Source organism: Carica papaya, chromosome 2 (assembly GCF_054855325.1).
Source record: "Carica papaya isolate Zhongbai chromosome 2, ASM5485532v1, whole genome shotgun sequence".
Classification (NCBI taxonomy): domain Eukaryota; kingdom Viridiplantae; phylum Streptophyta; class Magnoliopsida; order Brassicales; family Caricaceae; genus Carica; species Carica papaya.
In genome coordinates, this window is record NC_142310.1 from 1967582 (window position 1) to 1983053 (window position 15472).

At 32.4% G+C, this 15472-nt stretch overlaps 2 protein-coding genes and 1 long non-coding RNA gene across 27 annotated transcripts in view; 1 reads left to right on the forward strand and 2 right to left on the reverse strand.

The window, feature by feature from the left end:
* LOC110809177 (uncharacterized) overlaps positions 1-2869 on the reverse strand; it is a 28669-nt gene extending 25800 nt beyond the window's left edge. For 13 of the 17 annotated variants that reach the window (XR_015816786.1, XR_015816787.1, XR_015816779.1 and 10 more), the window contains exon 1: positions 2713-2869. This is a non-coding gene — a long non-coding RNA (uncharacterized LOC110809177). Of the gene's footprint in view, positions 1-1878; positions 2515-2712 lie in introns of those variants that run through there. The other 4 variants (XR_015816792.1, XR_015816788.1, XR_015816791.1 and 1 more) reach the window with 3 other exon arrangements.
* A 1801-nt stretch (positions 2870-4670) lies between these two features.
* On the forward strand, positions 4671-8317 carry LOC110809109 (S-adenosyl-L-methionine-dependent methyltransferases superfamily protein). 4 transcript variants are annotated; one of them, XM_088212548.1, is made up of 3 exons: positions 4671-6484; positions 6649-6794; positions 7951-8317. In XM_088212548.1, exon 1 carries the CDS (start codon positions 4751-4753, stop codon positions 6176-6178), a length of 1428 nt encoding a protein of 475 aa, XP_088068674.1. In that variant the 5' UTR covers positions 4671-4750; the 3' UTR covers positions 6179-6484; positions 6649-6794; positions 7951-8317. The 4 variants fall into 4 exon arrangements, with proteins under 4 accessions (XP_088068674.1, XP_088068675.1, XP_088068673.1 ...); XM_088212549.1 differs by having other exon boundaries at positions 4671-6239; positions 6333-6484; positions 6649-8317; XM_088212547.1 differs by having other exon boundaries at positions 6649-8317.
* Positions 8318-9466: 1149 nt separating this feature from the next.
* On the reverse strand, positions 9467-15091 carry LOC110809150 (Class I peptide chain release factor). Of its 6 annotated transcripts, none has more exons than XR_015816795.1 (8): positions 14782-15091; positions 12193-12817; positions 12037-12112; positions 11817-11947; positions 11661-11731; positions 11285-11366; positions 9946-11075; positions 9467-9865 (listed from the first exon to the last, which is right to left on the reverse strand). XR_015816795.1 is itself a non-coding variant. In XM_088212552.1 (8 exons), the coding sequence occupies exons 2-7, from the start codon at positions 12649-12651 to the stop codon at positions 9971-9973; spliced, it is 840 nt and encodes a 279-aa protein (XP_088068678.1). In that variant the 5' UTR covers positions 12652-12817; positions 14719-15088; the 3' UTR covers positions 9467-9865; positions 9946-9970. The 6 variants fall into 6 exon arrangements, 2 of the variants coding, with proteins under 2 accessions (XP_088068678.1, XP_088068677.1); XR_015816794.1 differs by having other exon boundaries at positions 14719-15091; XM_088212552.1 differs by having other exon boundaries at positions 9946-9991; positions 14719-15088.
* Between the last annotated feature and the right edge of the window lie 381 nt (positions 15092-15472).

Below are 15472 nucleotides of genomic sequence, written 5' to 3' on the forward strand. Positions count from 1 at the left end.
TGTGTACTTTCATGAGTCAAAAATCTATTCAACTGCAAGGATTTTTTTTCCCACCACATTATTTCAACCTCAAGAAAGGACTTCTTGGGAGATTCAGTCAGATCTCAATTCAATGAGAAAGAGAAAAAAACCAAAAACAAAACAAAATAAAACATTCGCTCTCCCTCCCTCCCTCTCTCTCCCCCTCATTTCACCAGGAGTATGACGATCACTGGCCCCAACAAGTTTTCTGCTTAAGATATGAGATCCTTGCTCTCTCTTATAAGCACTCCTCTAAGTACTCTCGAACATATAAATTCTAAAGCCACATATAGAGATATGTACTATTAAGCCCTTGCATAACGGTTATTCTTTGGTGGGAATACTAATTGCCTTCCAAATACAAAAGTATTATCGCAAGATAAAATTCTATGAACTTTACAAAGTACTTCGATCAATAATAGAAACAAACCCCTCACCCAAAAGCGTGAGTATGTGATCTTCTATCTTTTACAAATAACTCACTCCCATCTCTCCAGAAGCTCTTCAAACTATCATTTTCTAAAGCATCCAGAACTAGATAAATGAATAACAGCTAAAGCTTTTTGTAGCTCCTTGGGAGCATGAGAACTGGCTAAGCATAAACTACATTTCAGATTTGACACAATTTTTTATGATATATAAGTAAATAAATTCTCCCATTCATTTGGATGAGAGTACTCTCTGCATTTCAGATTGTCTCTGATCCTGCAGTAGTATAATAACCATGCCAACATCATCAACCTCATTTAGCTACATTCTGGCAACTAATATAAGACAAAATAAATGTGCCAAAACAAAATTATTACTCAAAGCTCAAAAGTTTTGTATACTAGCATACCTTAAGTATATGCAGCAAGATACTTTCACCATACTTTTTCATTTTAACATTCAGAGTATTCTAGCTTCACGAAAGTTACATTCCCATCTTGTGATGCAAACTCACATCACATGACAAACATTCAACGTAAAGAGAACTATGCTAAAAAAATATGATATGAGCCATTCAGTTAATACTCAGACTCAGTGCAAACTAATACCAAACAAAAGAAAAGTATGCCTTTTAAGGGAGGAGAAATAAATATCCTCAACCAAGCCTACGCTTAATTGACAAACTTCATGGCTAGTCAAATTGATGGTCATAATCAAAGTTTTAGTTAATCATTCACTTGGAAGAAATGGATAACCTACTTGAACCATAAATAAATAAATATATTAGTTTCCGTTAAAAGTGTGTCTTAAAACTTACTATTTGTTTAGTATTCCTAATTATTGTAGAGTTATTATTCAGTATTGACTTATCGAACAACATTGCAATTCTCTATAATTAGAATTTGATTATAGGGAGTTATTGGCTTTGAGAGTTCATGTTCCAGATATTTTTCATATTTTTGGGCTGAAGGAGATAACTACTCTTAATCTTTCCCAAGTATTTCTTTAGTTTGATAGTTTTTTAGCTAAGGTTTTGTAATCTTGGGTTAGATATTAGTTCGCAAGATATTGCTTATATTATAATCTTCATAGTTAATGAATTATATTAATCCTCTTCATTCCTGTAGATTTAGCTTCATAAGTGTCTACCACGTTGAGCACTATGGTACTTATATTTGTTTGTGATTTAATTTCTCTACCTCCATTTAAATTTTGGCTTTTATTGCGGCAAACATTTGCTGCTGCCTGTATTAGCTAAGACTATAATATATGCTTTCCTTTTTCATCAGCTTCACTTGGGAAGCACGCAAATTCTGATTAATTTGGCAAGCACTCAATTTCTGATGGGAAACAGCAGATTTATTCAAACATTCACTTCGATAAATCCCCATTAAAGTCATCATGAACGTGAATAGAGCTAGTACTTACTCACAAGCATGGTGATAATCCCACAACTTCAAGCCAAATATCCAGCAGGATTCCCCTAAGGAATCCCAAATACCTGCAGTAACCACCAACTACTAGCAATATAACCGGGCAACAAAGAAACTCTGACTGCGACCAACACACGGCGTTGTTAAAGCTATGATGTATTAATTGTCTAATATCTAATACCATACCTTGATCAACAACTTCCTTGAAAACCTTCATGATGCTCAAATTCTAATTGGAAAATAAAAACTTAGTTCCATAAATGCAGCATTCCTCTGCAATAAAGTCAACTTTAAAAATCCCCTTAATAGGTTTAGATCCTAAAACAGAACGACACGCTAACCACAAAAAGAACTACTATCAATCAAATCAACTCAATTAACTCGATTATTGATGCAACCAAAAAAAGCAACAATCCATCAACCAACCAATCAATATAAAAGGTTTCACACACAACCTAGAACACTCTAGTTCGTTCAGAATTATATGTTATTATTAGAAGAAAAATGCATCATTAAAAAAAACTAAAAACAAAAAAAAAAAAAACTCTACCGTAAGAATAAGTGGTTCGTTTATTTTTTAGTTTCATCTATTTCTCGGCAAACACGAAATTTCAGAAGCGGAAAAAGGAAAAATAAACAAAATAAGAGAGATACAAATTCGCACTCAATCCGGAAAAAAAAAAAAAAAAAAAAAAAAAAAAAAAAGAGACGTAGCCATTGTCCATAACTCCAAACTTCGAAGTAACTCAAGGAATATTAATCTCAAAAATAATATTGAAAGAAACAAAAAAAAAAAAAGAAGACGAAGAAGAAGGCGCGAGAAGCAAACCTGCCTGTGCAGAAAAGGAGATATAGCTATTGGCTTCTGTATGAACAGTGCGGGAAGAATGAGAAAAATAAGGAGAGATGCCAAAAATGGAGAGGCGTTTTCGCGGTTAGAGTCTACCTGCACTGCGCTTATTTTTAGACGTTTTTGCCGCCTTTTGCTGTTCCCTGCTTTTATAGTTCCCTCCATTTTTATTTCTGTAATTTTTATTTATTTTTTTTGTTCGGATATTCTCTAATCTTTATTTTTTTCTACTAAATATTCTCTCTTCCTTCTTTCTTTTTTTATAATTTTTTATTTTTATAATTTTGGTTTTTTTTTTGTGTGTTTATCATATAATGATTTTTTAAATTATTTTAAATTAAATATTTATATTTTCAAAATATTTAAAATCAAAATGGTCAATTATTTATAATAAGTTATATTAAAATTAATTTGTATGATATTAATATTTTAATTAATATCAAATTACAAAAAATTAAATTAAATTAATTACTCGATGTAAACTTGATTTCCTATTTGAATTATTTAAAAATATAATTGAATTAAGATTTACAATTAACAATTATATATTTAATGTTAATATAATATATTTATTTTTTTATGTAAAGTGCATTATGCGAATAATCGAATGTATTGAACTAAATCATTATTGATGCTACTAAAAGTTATTCGATTTATGTCATTTAAAAATTAAGTATAACGTGAAAAAAATATATAACGAAACTAACAAATATTATATCCTCTTTAAATTATCAATGTGTTGGAACGAGAAGCTTATACTTAATTGTTTATTTATAAATAAGCGGTTATAGTTCATAAATTATAAATATAAATTTTTTATTATGATATTTTATTATTAAAAATATAGAGAGTATGATAACTCAAAATAAATTTATAATATCTATCGTATGACGTGCAGATTAATTTCTTTATAAATTTATATATACTTTTATATTTATTTTATTTGATTCAATACGAAATTTATTTACGATTTTATTTACAAATACAGTTTAATTAATTTTTACATTAAGTAGCCTTTTGCTTTACAATTTTTACGAGTAATTTAAATATGATAAATATAAAATATATATAAGATATTCTATTATTTTAATAAAAAATTATACATGATTGAAAATTTTTAAAATAATGAAAAAGTAATTAAATTAACCAAATAAGAACAGAGTCTCCTATTTGGTATATAAGTCAAATCATTATTGCACATTTTATTTATTTTCAAAATAGTGATTGAGTTGTTGGGGTGATGCTTAATATAATATAAAAGTCTATTATAATAACTTTTAAAATATTTATGTTTATGTAATGTACATTTAAATTTGTGTAATGATATTTGGCTCATTAATTTGTATTATGACTTAATTTTTATTGTAATAAAGATTAATCAGAATAATATTGATGGAATCAGTTAAAATGATATTACGATCAATTCAGATATGATTTCGATTATATTAGTAATGAGAATTATAAATTTCACACGTTGATTATTAAAAATAAATTCGATAATTAAAAAAAAGATCAATTTTTTTAAAATTATTCATTTTCTTCAAACAGAACGAACAAAAATAGAATTAGATCAATTTTCTAAATATATTTCTAAATATTTCTCAATTTTCTAAATTTATATAATGACGTGCAGGTCTATGTTAGTTTATTTGAGATTTTATGTAGAGTAATATAATTATTTTATTGCGAGTATAATAATATAATTTTGAATATAATTATTACATTTAAAATATTTTGTGCTAAATTAAAATTAGAAGGAGTGAAATAATCTATGTTAATGACTCCAATTATATTAAATTAAAATTAAAATTAGCGAAATCTTATATGTAGTGATTAAAGTATTTCAGAATATTTTTTAATGCTATTTAGTGATTTTTTTTGTTTTATTAATTAAATTTAATATTATATTAATTTTACATTAATTAAAACTTTTCAAGGGAAATTTGAAGAAGAAGCTCATCTTTTAACCCAAATTCCTAACCCCGGATGCTTCTGTTCTTGAAAATTTCAGAAGCAAATGGCGGAATTACTTGATGTTACTGCATTTGAGACTATAATTCCATCTCGCTTCGTTACCTTCACAATCCCCTATCCTTCTCTTTCCGCATCTCATCGGCTCATTCGAATCGCTGTTTATGACTCACCGTTCCAACTCGTGGGTTCACCGGCCCGTGCCGCAGTCATGTTTGTCCCCGAACAGCGAGAGTACGACTGGGTCTTCTCCACCGAGTCCGGTCACCTCCAGCTCCTCCTTAACCTTCAAGGCATCTCGCGGCTTCTATTGATTGGTGACGAACCCGTCAATGGTGTTGATTCACCTACTGTTTACCGACGTACAGTGAAGAGCTGTGATCGAGAGAGACTCGAGCAAAGCTTGATACCTCTGGTAACGGTTTTATCTCCTAAAGTTTTTTCTGAAAATGGAAATCCTCAGATACCTATTGTCAGTTACGATGATAATGTGATTTGTAGTGTTGTGTTAGGGAAATGTAAAGGGTCTTTTGTTGGTGAAATGCTCGTTGAGGACATTGAAATACAGAGTAATAGTAAGACGGGTAATTGTCAAGGTACACGAGAGTTCAGGAGGAGATTAAGGTTTAAAAGGATGCCAAATTTAGTTCAAACAGAGACTAGAATCGTGCCTGAGACGGGTTTTAGTTCAGATTTGGTAGAATTCGGAAGAGTAGAGTTCAGGCCTGATGTTAGTGTTTTGGTGCACCCGTACTTGGCACCAATGGTGGCAAGTCTTGCTGTAATTGGTTCATATATTGAGGAGCATATTCAAGTTAGTTTTAGGCCTAAGGCATTATGTGTTGGTGTTGGAGGTGGGGCTTTGCTCAGTTTTTTAAAAAGTAAATTGGGTTTTGAGGTTGTGGGTGTGGAGGTGGATCAAGAAGTTTTGAGAGTAGCCAGGCAGTATTTTGGGTTGGAGGAAGATGGGGACTTACTTAGAGTTCATGTTGTAGACGCCATAGAGTATCTGGAGAAACTTTCTTGTGGAGCTCAAGGACGGAATTTGGGCTTAATGGGCGATGAGAAAGAGAATGGCTATCCTTCGGATTACAACCATATTATTGGTGCAGGTTTTGATGTTATCCTGGTTGATTTGGATTCAAATGATGTCATGAACGGTATAAGTGCTCCACCGCTGGAATTTGTTAGAAAAGGTGTTCTTTTGGCTGCTAGAAAAAGTCTTTGCCGTTTTGGAATTTTGGTTATAAATGTGATTCCTCCCAATAAGTCATTCTATGAAACACTGATATATGAGTTTCGAAAGGTCTTTAATGAGTTGTATGAAATCAATGTTGGAAATGAAGAGAATGTTGTTCTCATTGCTTCATTGCTGCCCGTTGATCTATCTGCTAGAGATCGTGAGACTAGTTTCGTCAAGAAACTAAGATCAGTTATTCCTGGGGAATATGTGGATTCCATAAGGAGAATCTAAGGATAGTTACTAAGCCGGTGAATATCATCCATTAGCAATCTGCTGAAATTCAAGGATTTTGGTTGGTTTACATGCTTTTCTCAGTTATGTTTATGATGAATTGTGAAGTGCTCTTCTAAATGATCAGGGCCATGAACAATCATGTTGCATGCAGAGATTTGGGAAAACTAAAAGAGCTTCTTTTCAAGCTTTTAGGTGTCACCTCTGCTTGCTATCATTTCTATTATGAAGAACTGAATGATCAATTTGCATTGGAGAACAATGACAGAGACTGAAAAGAAGGATATTCATCCAAAGCTTTGGCGGGTAATCTCATTTGTATTCCTTAATAATAATAACTATTATAATTCTAGAGATGGATGGTGCCTTCTTGGTGCTTTATTGATAATAGTGGTCCAGAATGTGGTTCTGTATGCTCCATCGTTCTATGTGCATCTCTAATTCTGATTTTGGAACATCATGGTTTGCAGGATGTTGAACTCTGGAATTCAAAGCGAAAAATCTGATTTCCCATTCCTAGGCATCATGAAAAAAGAGGCAGAAATAAGAGAGAGATAATTTCCCTAGAGCTTGTTCAGTATTAGCTTTATTAGAAATGCATCTTTATTGTCCATGTGTGTGTACAGCATCCTTCTGTTTACAATTCATGCTAAGACCAAGTTGTGTTTGCTATAAATCATTTTCTTTTGAAATAATATATTTGCTGCGAATCATGTGTCTTAAACAAAGTTCTTTTGCTATGTATGGCAGAAATAAATTTTTTTTTGTCGAGTTCATTAAAAATTTACACAGATTAGAAGGGGTGAAAGTTTTAATTACAAGAATAAAACTTAAGGTCACAGGGAATTCTAGGTGAAATTGGAATCTAATAGAATTTGTAATGCAGTAATTTAATTTTACTTGGAATTTCATATGAACTCAATTTCTATTACTTATAGATACGATTTTCATACATTTCTAGTTAAATTAAGAATATCTTTTTTCTATAAAAAAATATTTAGATCTAGACAGAGATTAGGAAATTGGAATAAAGTTAGGACTATGATTCCTAGAGTTATGATTAGTTTTGTATTAGGAATTGAACTTATTTCAGAAAAAAAAGTTAGGAATTGAAATAAAACTAGGACTATGATTACTAGAATTGTAATAGGGATCTAATTGTATTAGCTTCTCCACAACTACACATATTAATCATGAATAAATTCATCAAACTATTAATTCAAAGAGTTGTTCTTTAAAAGATCAGAGGTTTTGTTAGATGAGCCTCGCCATAGGCTGGTGAGAAGCAAGCAGTCTGCTTGTTTCAGGATTTCACACTAGCATGTTCTATGACCAGATCCAGAGCATGAGACTCTGACATATCCCTGCATGGTGAATATTAGGTGGAGATTCAAAATGGTCTTTTTTGTATTTGATGTCTTTAAGACACGGCTTTTTCCCATGAACTGAATATTCATTGTTCTTGGTGGAAGATGTACCCATGAGGTTCTGCAAGTTGTGATGCTTTATTTTTTGTGAATAAAATACTAAACATTGAAGTTTTCACATTTCATTTGAAACCTCTTTTTCTTGAACTCTCTGTTGGTATTATTTTGCTGACTCTCTCTTCCACTTTCTCTCTCTCCTCTGAATGAAGATCTCTTGGTTTTCGAAAAGCTTGTATATGGGGTCAAATTTTTTGTTTATCTAATGTGTATAATATATGTAGTGCTTGTTACTGCATTTTATTTATGATTGTAGTTCAACACTCCTTATTTGCTGGAATGTTGCAGGTGCTGGATGTGTAATCTGAGGTATGAAGATTCCATCAGCAAGCTTATCAAATAGGCAATAGTTGTAAGACTATAGCAGAGAAGTAGTTATTATTCACAGATAAGTAAATACATGTTTCTGAGTGAATCATATTGTTGAGAGTACCTGCTGGAATATGCTGAAACACTGAAGTTAATTTCACTCTAAGACGATCATTGGGCTGAAATCACTTCATTAGAAATGATAAGACTAAAAAAAAAAAATGCACTTTTGTATTTTCTAATAAACTGTTTTTTGTATGTAACTGTCACGCACACGCTCATACCGATGTACATATGTATTTTGATGTATTAACATGTACATAAAAAATAAGAAATATTTTGCATAGCCAACATTGTTTCTTCTCTTCTGTAACTTTTGATCATACACTATCCTATTTTCTTTGCTCGGAATAATTGAAGGCTGCTCAGTCTTTCTTGGTTCCTGACTCCTGATTTGGCTCTCTTTAAATCGCTCTCTCATCTCTACGAGGTCTTCCTGAATAACTAATTTTTTTTTTCCTTAGAAAACTTCCATTTATTCATAAGCATATATTTTTTGGTTTTAATAGGAAGTTACAAGTCTGCTATTATATAGAAATAATCAAATTACTAACGATTGGACGAAAGCAAGAATATTTCCTCATCTATGAAGTCATACAAATCTCCTTTAGATCAAAAACTTCCATTACATTGAGCATGCTTGTGTGTGTAATAGTATCTACTACATCATGAATCTCAATAAACTCAATTATTGAGGTTGTTTCAGGATCCCTTTGTTAGTTTGTAGAATTTATTTCTCAGCTTAAGATCCCTCTGTCTAACACTAATTAAAATTTTTACTAGATCAATTATACTTAAAATGGAAATAGAAGAAAGTTATGAAATAATATATTAATATTAAGTTCATTCCATATTGAATTAGACCATAATAAAGTTATCTAAATAGATAATTCTTTTATTAATGGCTCATGACATTATATTTTGTTTAGGAACAGAAATAGGGAACCCAATATTTCTTTATACTTTTATCACTATTTAGGAGTTTAATCACCTCTTTGAGCTTCTATTGAATTGGTAAATAAATTTTAATTGTCAATTTTTATAGTTAATTTACATAACACATTCTTTGGATAATTCAAATTGAAGCAATTGGACGATTGACATTAGTGTATACCGTCGAAGGTTGATTCAAATTGAGACCTATTTTAATTAGATTTGGTCACTGAAGATTAGATTAATTTCAGTTTGCTGCTCTTTAATTTTTTGAATTAGATTAACTTCAGTTTATTACTTCTTGATTTTCTGGATTTAGTAAGTGGATAACATAAAATCTAAATTTAGTTGAAATTTTTAGCTTCTTCAGTTATTTGTAAACCCATAAATAGACACTTTCATTTCTTCAACAACATAGCAGAAAACACTGAATTCTAATAAGAGCTAGTACTCATCCATCAGATCACATAAGGGGCACTTGCATTATCTGAGAGCATAGAACTGATAAAGCTATAATTTTTTTTCCTTATTAACACCTGTATCTTGGTAAGAATTCAAATTAAGCTCCAGACTATATTCTGTTCAAGTTCTACAGTCAACCTAATCTATTAGAAGTACATTTTTGTAGTGAAGACCGCTTAGAACACAGTTATTCTAAGAGCAAGTAACAGAGTATAATTTGAAGGGTATGCTTATTTATTCTCACCTTCACTTAAAGACATCAATTCGTTCAATCAAACTTTGGAATCGGGAAGAAATAGTTATTTCTTCTTAGATGACAAAATGAAATTGGAATTGCTGTTTAGATCGTACTCCATTTTCTTCCTTATAGATTTCTATCAACTGTGCAAGCACTGGACTCATTATATTTGCAGTCTTTATGGAAAATAAAACAAGATATCTGCAATACAGGATAATTAAACAGATGAATATGTTGTTTACAAAGATTGTACTAATAGATGAAAGGAAAATAAATAATACCTAAGACAGAAGTAGCAGCTAAATACTACTTGAGAGGCTTCATTCCCTGCAAAAAATCCCAAAAGTTCTCAACCTTGTAGTTCTATGAAAAAAAAGAAAATTGGTTGCTTGTTCTGGAAGAAGGAAAGGTCACTATCAAATGTAGCTAAAGAAACTCAAGATGAAAAAGGAATTACAAGAAAGATATATGTCTATTAATGATATGAAAGCTACGTTTGGTACACGAAACTAGAAAATATCAAACATCGATTACTGGAACAGGGAAGACCAAAAGTCATCATCAGACAGCAGGCCTGAGTTTTTTGAGGTGTACGCCAAACACTCCAAATCTCCTTTCAATTAAGAGCAACTTATCCAACCTTCCTGTTTACTTCTTGTCCCTTTTCCCTTTTCCAGCAAAGGTTGCTAGTCTGTTGGAACCTTTATAATACCATTTTTTATGGGGTGAAAATGTGAAAGCAAAAGTGCTATCATTTGATGTTGTAGAAATAGGTGAAAAGGCTGAATAGGGAAGAAAGGCTGGCCATTAGATCTTTGATTAAGATGAATGAGCCTTTACTAGCCAAATGGCTTTGGAAATTCATGAATTATTAGAGTGAATCATGGTGGGAGGTGATTCAGGCAAATTTTGGTATTAAGGAAGAGGTTTAAGGATTAGAAAAATGAAGACTCCATGGAAACAATTTATGGAGATGGACTTGCAGGCATTGGGCACCGTGTAACAAATTTTGTAGGTTTTAAGCTGGCTAGTGGGTGTAGTGAATTTTTGAGAGGATAGATGGTATGGTGATAGACTGTTAAGAGTTTGCTTTCCCTTTTATATTCTCCCAAGCCAGGGACAAAGAAGCGACAATTCTGATGTGGAAGATTTTGATTTGGCAGGTTAGGCAATTTGGAGTCTTCAGCCTTACATAAAGCTTCTTTCCTTTTTATGGGCTAAGACTCACAATTAGTTTCCGAGAGTGCCTATCCATTTTGCAAAGTGATTGAGTTGCTATTTGTCTTCGAGTTTCTTCTTTACACCTTTGTCTATTTTGGTTTCTGAAGGAGGATGCCTTATTCTCCCCAAAAATTTCTTATATCGACTTTCTGTGGTTCCAACAATATTTCTTTATCCACAAAAATAAATGCTGCAAGCAAATAATTGTATGTACTGTAAAAACATTTTTGTTCAACAATATTTCATGTATGATTTTATCTTCTCAACTAATATTGCTAAAAAAAATCATAAAGTCACTCCTATTATTACCTCACCAAAACTACTGAACCAGTTTGCTCAAGGGTGATTACCTTTTGTATGACACAATTACGAGTCTATAATAGCTAATCGGTATTATACCTGAGAAGCCCTCAGCTCATTCACTGCCATTCTCATAGAATCATCTGATAGTATCAAACGTGACAGGGCACCAGTGCTCAACCTGAGATATCCAATGGAGAGAAATCATAAGGTGCGAGAACTTCTAGACCTCAAAATCAACCAATTGCATATGCCAAGCATGATAAGGGTAATGCACCCCTATACATGGCACTCAAACTATACAAAAAAATCCCTGATAGAAACAGTCAGAAGAAGTCAAACTTTCTTTAAAACAAAAGAGTTCAAACTTGTCTATTCAATACGTTACAAGAAACATTCGATATATATGATAGTAATCCAACAGGAAAAATTCCTGGAAGTGGGGATAAAAGCATAGAAAATCAAGTACATTTACCCAACCAATTTGGCCGTGTCAGATATAGAGCCACCGACAGCAAAGATTAGATCAAGTAGAGCTTGCATTCCCTACAGGTGCAGACAAGTATTAGAAGGATTATTTTGTAATGCTAGAGCTTCAATCACTTGTTAAAATGGCCTAAAAGCAAAATACCAGAAGGAATTTAGGATTATTGGGTCCAATTTGTGGACCACAATGTGATCCCCTGATGGTGGATTTGGGAGGAAGAATCTGAAGAAGCTCTAGAGGAGGTGAATATGCATCAAGATGGACTTCGTTCCTGACTAGCAAGTACATATTATTTAAACATGGTTAATGGTGATTATTCTTTTTTAATGGCAAAACAATCCCTAATCACAGTTTCAGAGAGAACCTTTAACAGCCAATAGAGTACGAAGTCGTGCCAAGGCAGATGCACGATTCATGTGTTGTGAGCGATCCTCAACAGCCTGTATCCACAATCCTTGTTATCACGAGTAGCAGTAAAATTATGAATTGAAAGATAAAATAAGACAAAATAGAGAGAGACCTGAGCAATAATGCCAGTAGGGAGGTGCTTGAGACGCACAGCAGACTCACGCTTGTTGCGGTGCTGACCTCCTGGCCCTGATGCCTTGAATGTCTTCATCTCACATTGACTCATAAGTTCCTCATCACTCAGTTTCAGGTAATTGCAATTGTCATTACTAATTCTACTATTGCAATTGTCATCAGAAGCAGCAGTGATACTGTATTTCTTACATCTGCCTCTTTCCGTGATATGAACATTTACATTCAATTGTTCGGTCATCATCTTAACATTTGTGGTTCTTATTGGAGAAAGAAAAGGGATTGATGAAGAAGAGTATCGATAACGATAATTACTGCATATAATCTTATTCCAATAAACTGGGGAAGAAGACACTCTAAAAAAAACATCCTTGGTGGTCCTCCTTGTAAGTGTAAGAAGGAGAGAGCATGTATTTTGTAATTCAGCTCTCGCTGCCATAAATGCCAACGGTTGGTGTTTTTCTTTTAACTACTTTCTAATGGGATACAGCAGTAACCAGAACAGGTCCAATATGTTATTTGCAATTTGGAATCAAAGGAGTTCACAGCTTTTTGCCCAGTTAAACACCTTCTACTGATAGCAAATCCGGCCTGTCATAATTCACCTTTTCAAAAAACAAAAAGAGAACTACTTAAAACAGAATATTTTCATAAAGATGACAGAAATAAATGGAATTAACTAGAAAAACAACAAATTTAGTAAACCACGTAGCGAGTATACTGTAAAATCTCAACTCTTCATTTCATAACCACGAGTATCAAATATAAAGAAAATCACGTTCCAATTCCATAATTCACACGTCTCGATAAAGTTAAGATCATACTATATAAAGGCATATTAACAAATAGCATAATCAATATAGTCAAAATCTCACAAAAGAGCAATCATATCATCGAAGAATTGCATCAAAATTGATACAACTTCATATTTGTCTAAAATAAAAAATATAAAAAGATTCATCTATAGACACCAAGGGGGTGCAAACCCGTATACAAAAATATTTATATATCAATCAAAATGTCAATAACATCCCCAAAATCCTCAAAACAAGTAAATCGTATGACCCTTAATCAAAAGACTTAAGGTCTGGAACCAACTATTTTTAACCCTATCAAAACCTTCTACCTTACCCTCAAAAGCTCTCCTATTTCTTTCCTTCCACACCATCCAAAAGGTGGTAAGGGGGATAAGGCTGAGATGCTTCTCCTTGCTATTGATTCCTTTCCATGCCCAAATTACCCAATTAATGCCCAAAGATACAACTCCACATGCCCACATAATCAGAATTACTGTCTTAAATTTTTGGAATAACGTCTCTACATGTTATCAAAGACGGGATCTCATGAGCTCACTCACATCATATCACATATATATTGATACATAACTTACTCAACGACAAATATCGCTTGTCCCAGATTGAAGACGGGTTATAGTGACTGTAAATCAATCAATAAGCATATAAATACAACATCAATATTGCCAATGGATAATCCTATGATATTCACATCCAGAAAAGATCACCAATTCCCACCAAATAACTAAAGAATTCATATCTTAATCTCAAATATTGAGTCATAAGCGGATATAACTCTAACTATAACAGATCACATATATTCTTAGCTGGTAACATATCAGCTCACTTGACAATAGAACTCTAAAACCATTATCAGTTCCAGGTTAAAAAAACCATGCTCAGTCATTTAAAAGAGTTGCCTTGTTCCCAAAGACCACTATTCAATATTCGAAAAGTATCCAACTCACATGAAATAGCCAAAGAGTTTCAAGTTCAGTAAGAAAATCATCACGTAGGAACATTCATAAAGCAAACTCTCTCGTAAACACCAATCAACTTCAAACCATGTAAGATTTCCAACTATAAACTCGCTGCATAGGAGCATGGGTGTATAGATAAACATATATTTCTCCTTTATCCTGTTGGGTATCCTCAAAATTACTCCCAAAAAAAAAAAAGAACTTCCAATTTGTAATATCTATTTCTTTAACTTTTCTTCTAAAATTCTGTTAGGAGATTCAAATTAAAACGCACATCACATTTCTTCTCAAACTAAAAAAGCTAGAATCTAATAGAAACTTGACTGCCAAAATCCACAGTGATTCACATCACACCAAACTTTGCTGAGAAGTTGGACTTAAAATTCAATCTTCTCAGAACCCTCTCCCCTACCCGGCAAGAGTAGATTAAGTTAATTAACCAAGTTTTCCAGTCCTAAACCCAGGTTGTAAAATAAATCATGTACATCCACCACTGTAGTAAACATATACTGGGAGTAACGATCTCAACTAAAAGAACACGTACTTTCAAGGTTTCAACCAAATTTATCGTAAACGATATATAGCCTTGAATGAACTGGACCCAGTATTTAATCTAACATGGATAGAAAATAGGCAAAGTAAATATGAAAACTTTCGTGTCCGAAGACTAGAATAAGAATTCTTTGAGACAGATATAGACATTCATATTCAGTTAATGGGTTTTGAATCTACCTAAGAGACAAAGAGCCGCCATGAAACTTGAATAGCTGCCAGCAGAGTGGAAAACGGCAGTACCTGCTGGTGAGGGCCGTCGTCGAGAGCTATAATCGACAGTAATCACAAATGCTTGATAAGAGGAAGTAATATGAATTGGGAATGGAGCGAGAGAGACGATGGTTGTCTGAAACTGCTCTGCAATGATACTCCTAATTCAAGGGAAAATCAGAAGAGCTTCGAGAAATTCTATTGCACATACCATAAGACGAACACCACATATCAACGGAGGAGAGAAGAGAGAAAAAATTGAACCTTTTTTATACTTCACGCAAATATGAGAATTTCTTTTCTCTTCTAACCTCCATTGTAGAGTTGGGGAGTTTTGGATAAATTATTTTTCTTTACATTAGTCACCGCGTTAATAATTTATTAAAAATATAATATTTTGTATATCTAAATATTTTAAAGTTTGAAACTTTTTTTTTTAAAAAATAAAAATCCTTAATTTTTTAAATGAATGGTCAATTTAGATATTAGTTTATTTATCCACGATTTTACTTCACTTAATTATTGTTTTTTTATTTAAATTTTTTTCCAGTTAGTAATTCCAATAGAAAACATTTTTTATTAGATTTTTTTATTTAAAAATAAAAATATATCTAACATGTATGTATATATATATACACTGTTGACTCAGCTGCTTACAACAAGCCAGGAGAGAATTCAATTATGACAAACCAAGAGTAAATGAATGGAGTTTTTCAAATTT

Excerpts from the sequence above, each read along its gene's own strand:
- LOC110809109 (XM_088212547.1), top strand. The coding sequence starts at position 4,751 with ATGGCGGAATTACTTGATGTTACTGCATTTGAGACTATAATTCCATCT.
- LOC110809150 (XM_088212551.1), bottom strand. The coding sequence starts at position 12,651 with ATGGCAGCGAGAGCTGAATTACAAAATACATGCTCTCTCCTTCTTACA. Across the intron at positions 11,732-11,816 it reads ATAATCCTAAATTCCTTCTG|GGAATGCAAGCTCTACTTGA; the intron begins GTATTTTGCTTT and ends CTGCACCTGTAG. Across the intron at positions 11,076-11,284 it reads ATGAGCTGAGGGCTTCTCAG|CATTTATTTTTGTGGATAAA; the intron begins GTATAATACCGA and ends ATTTGCTTGCAG.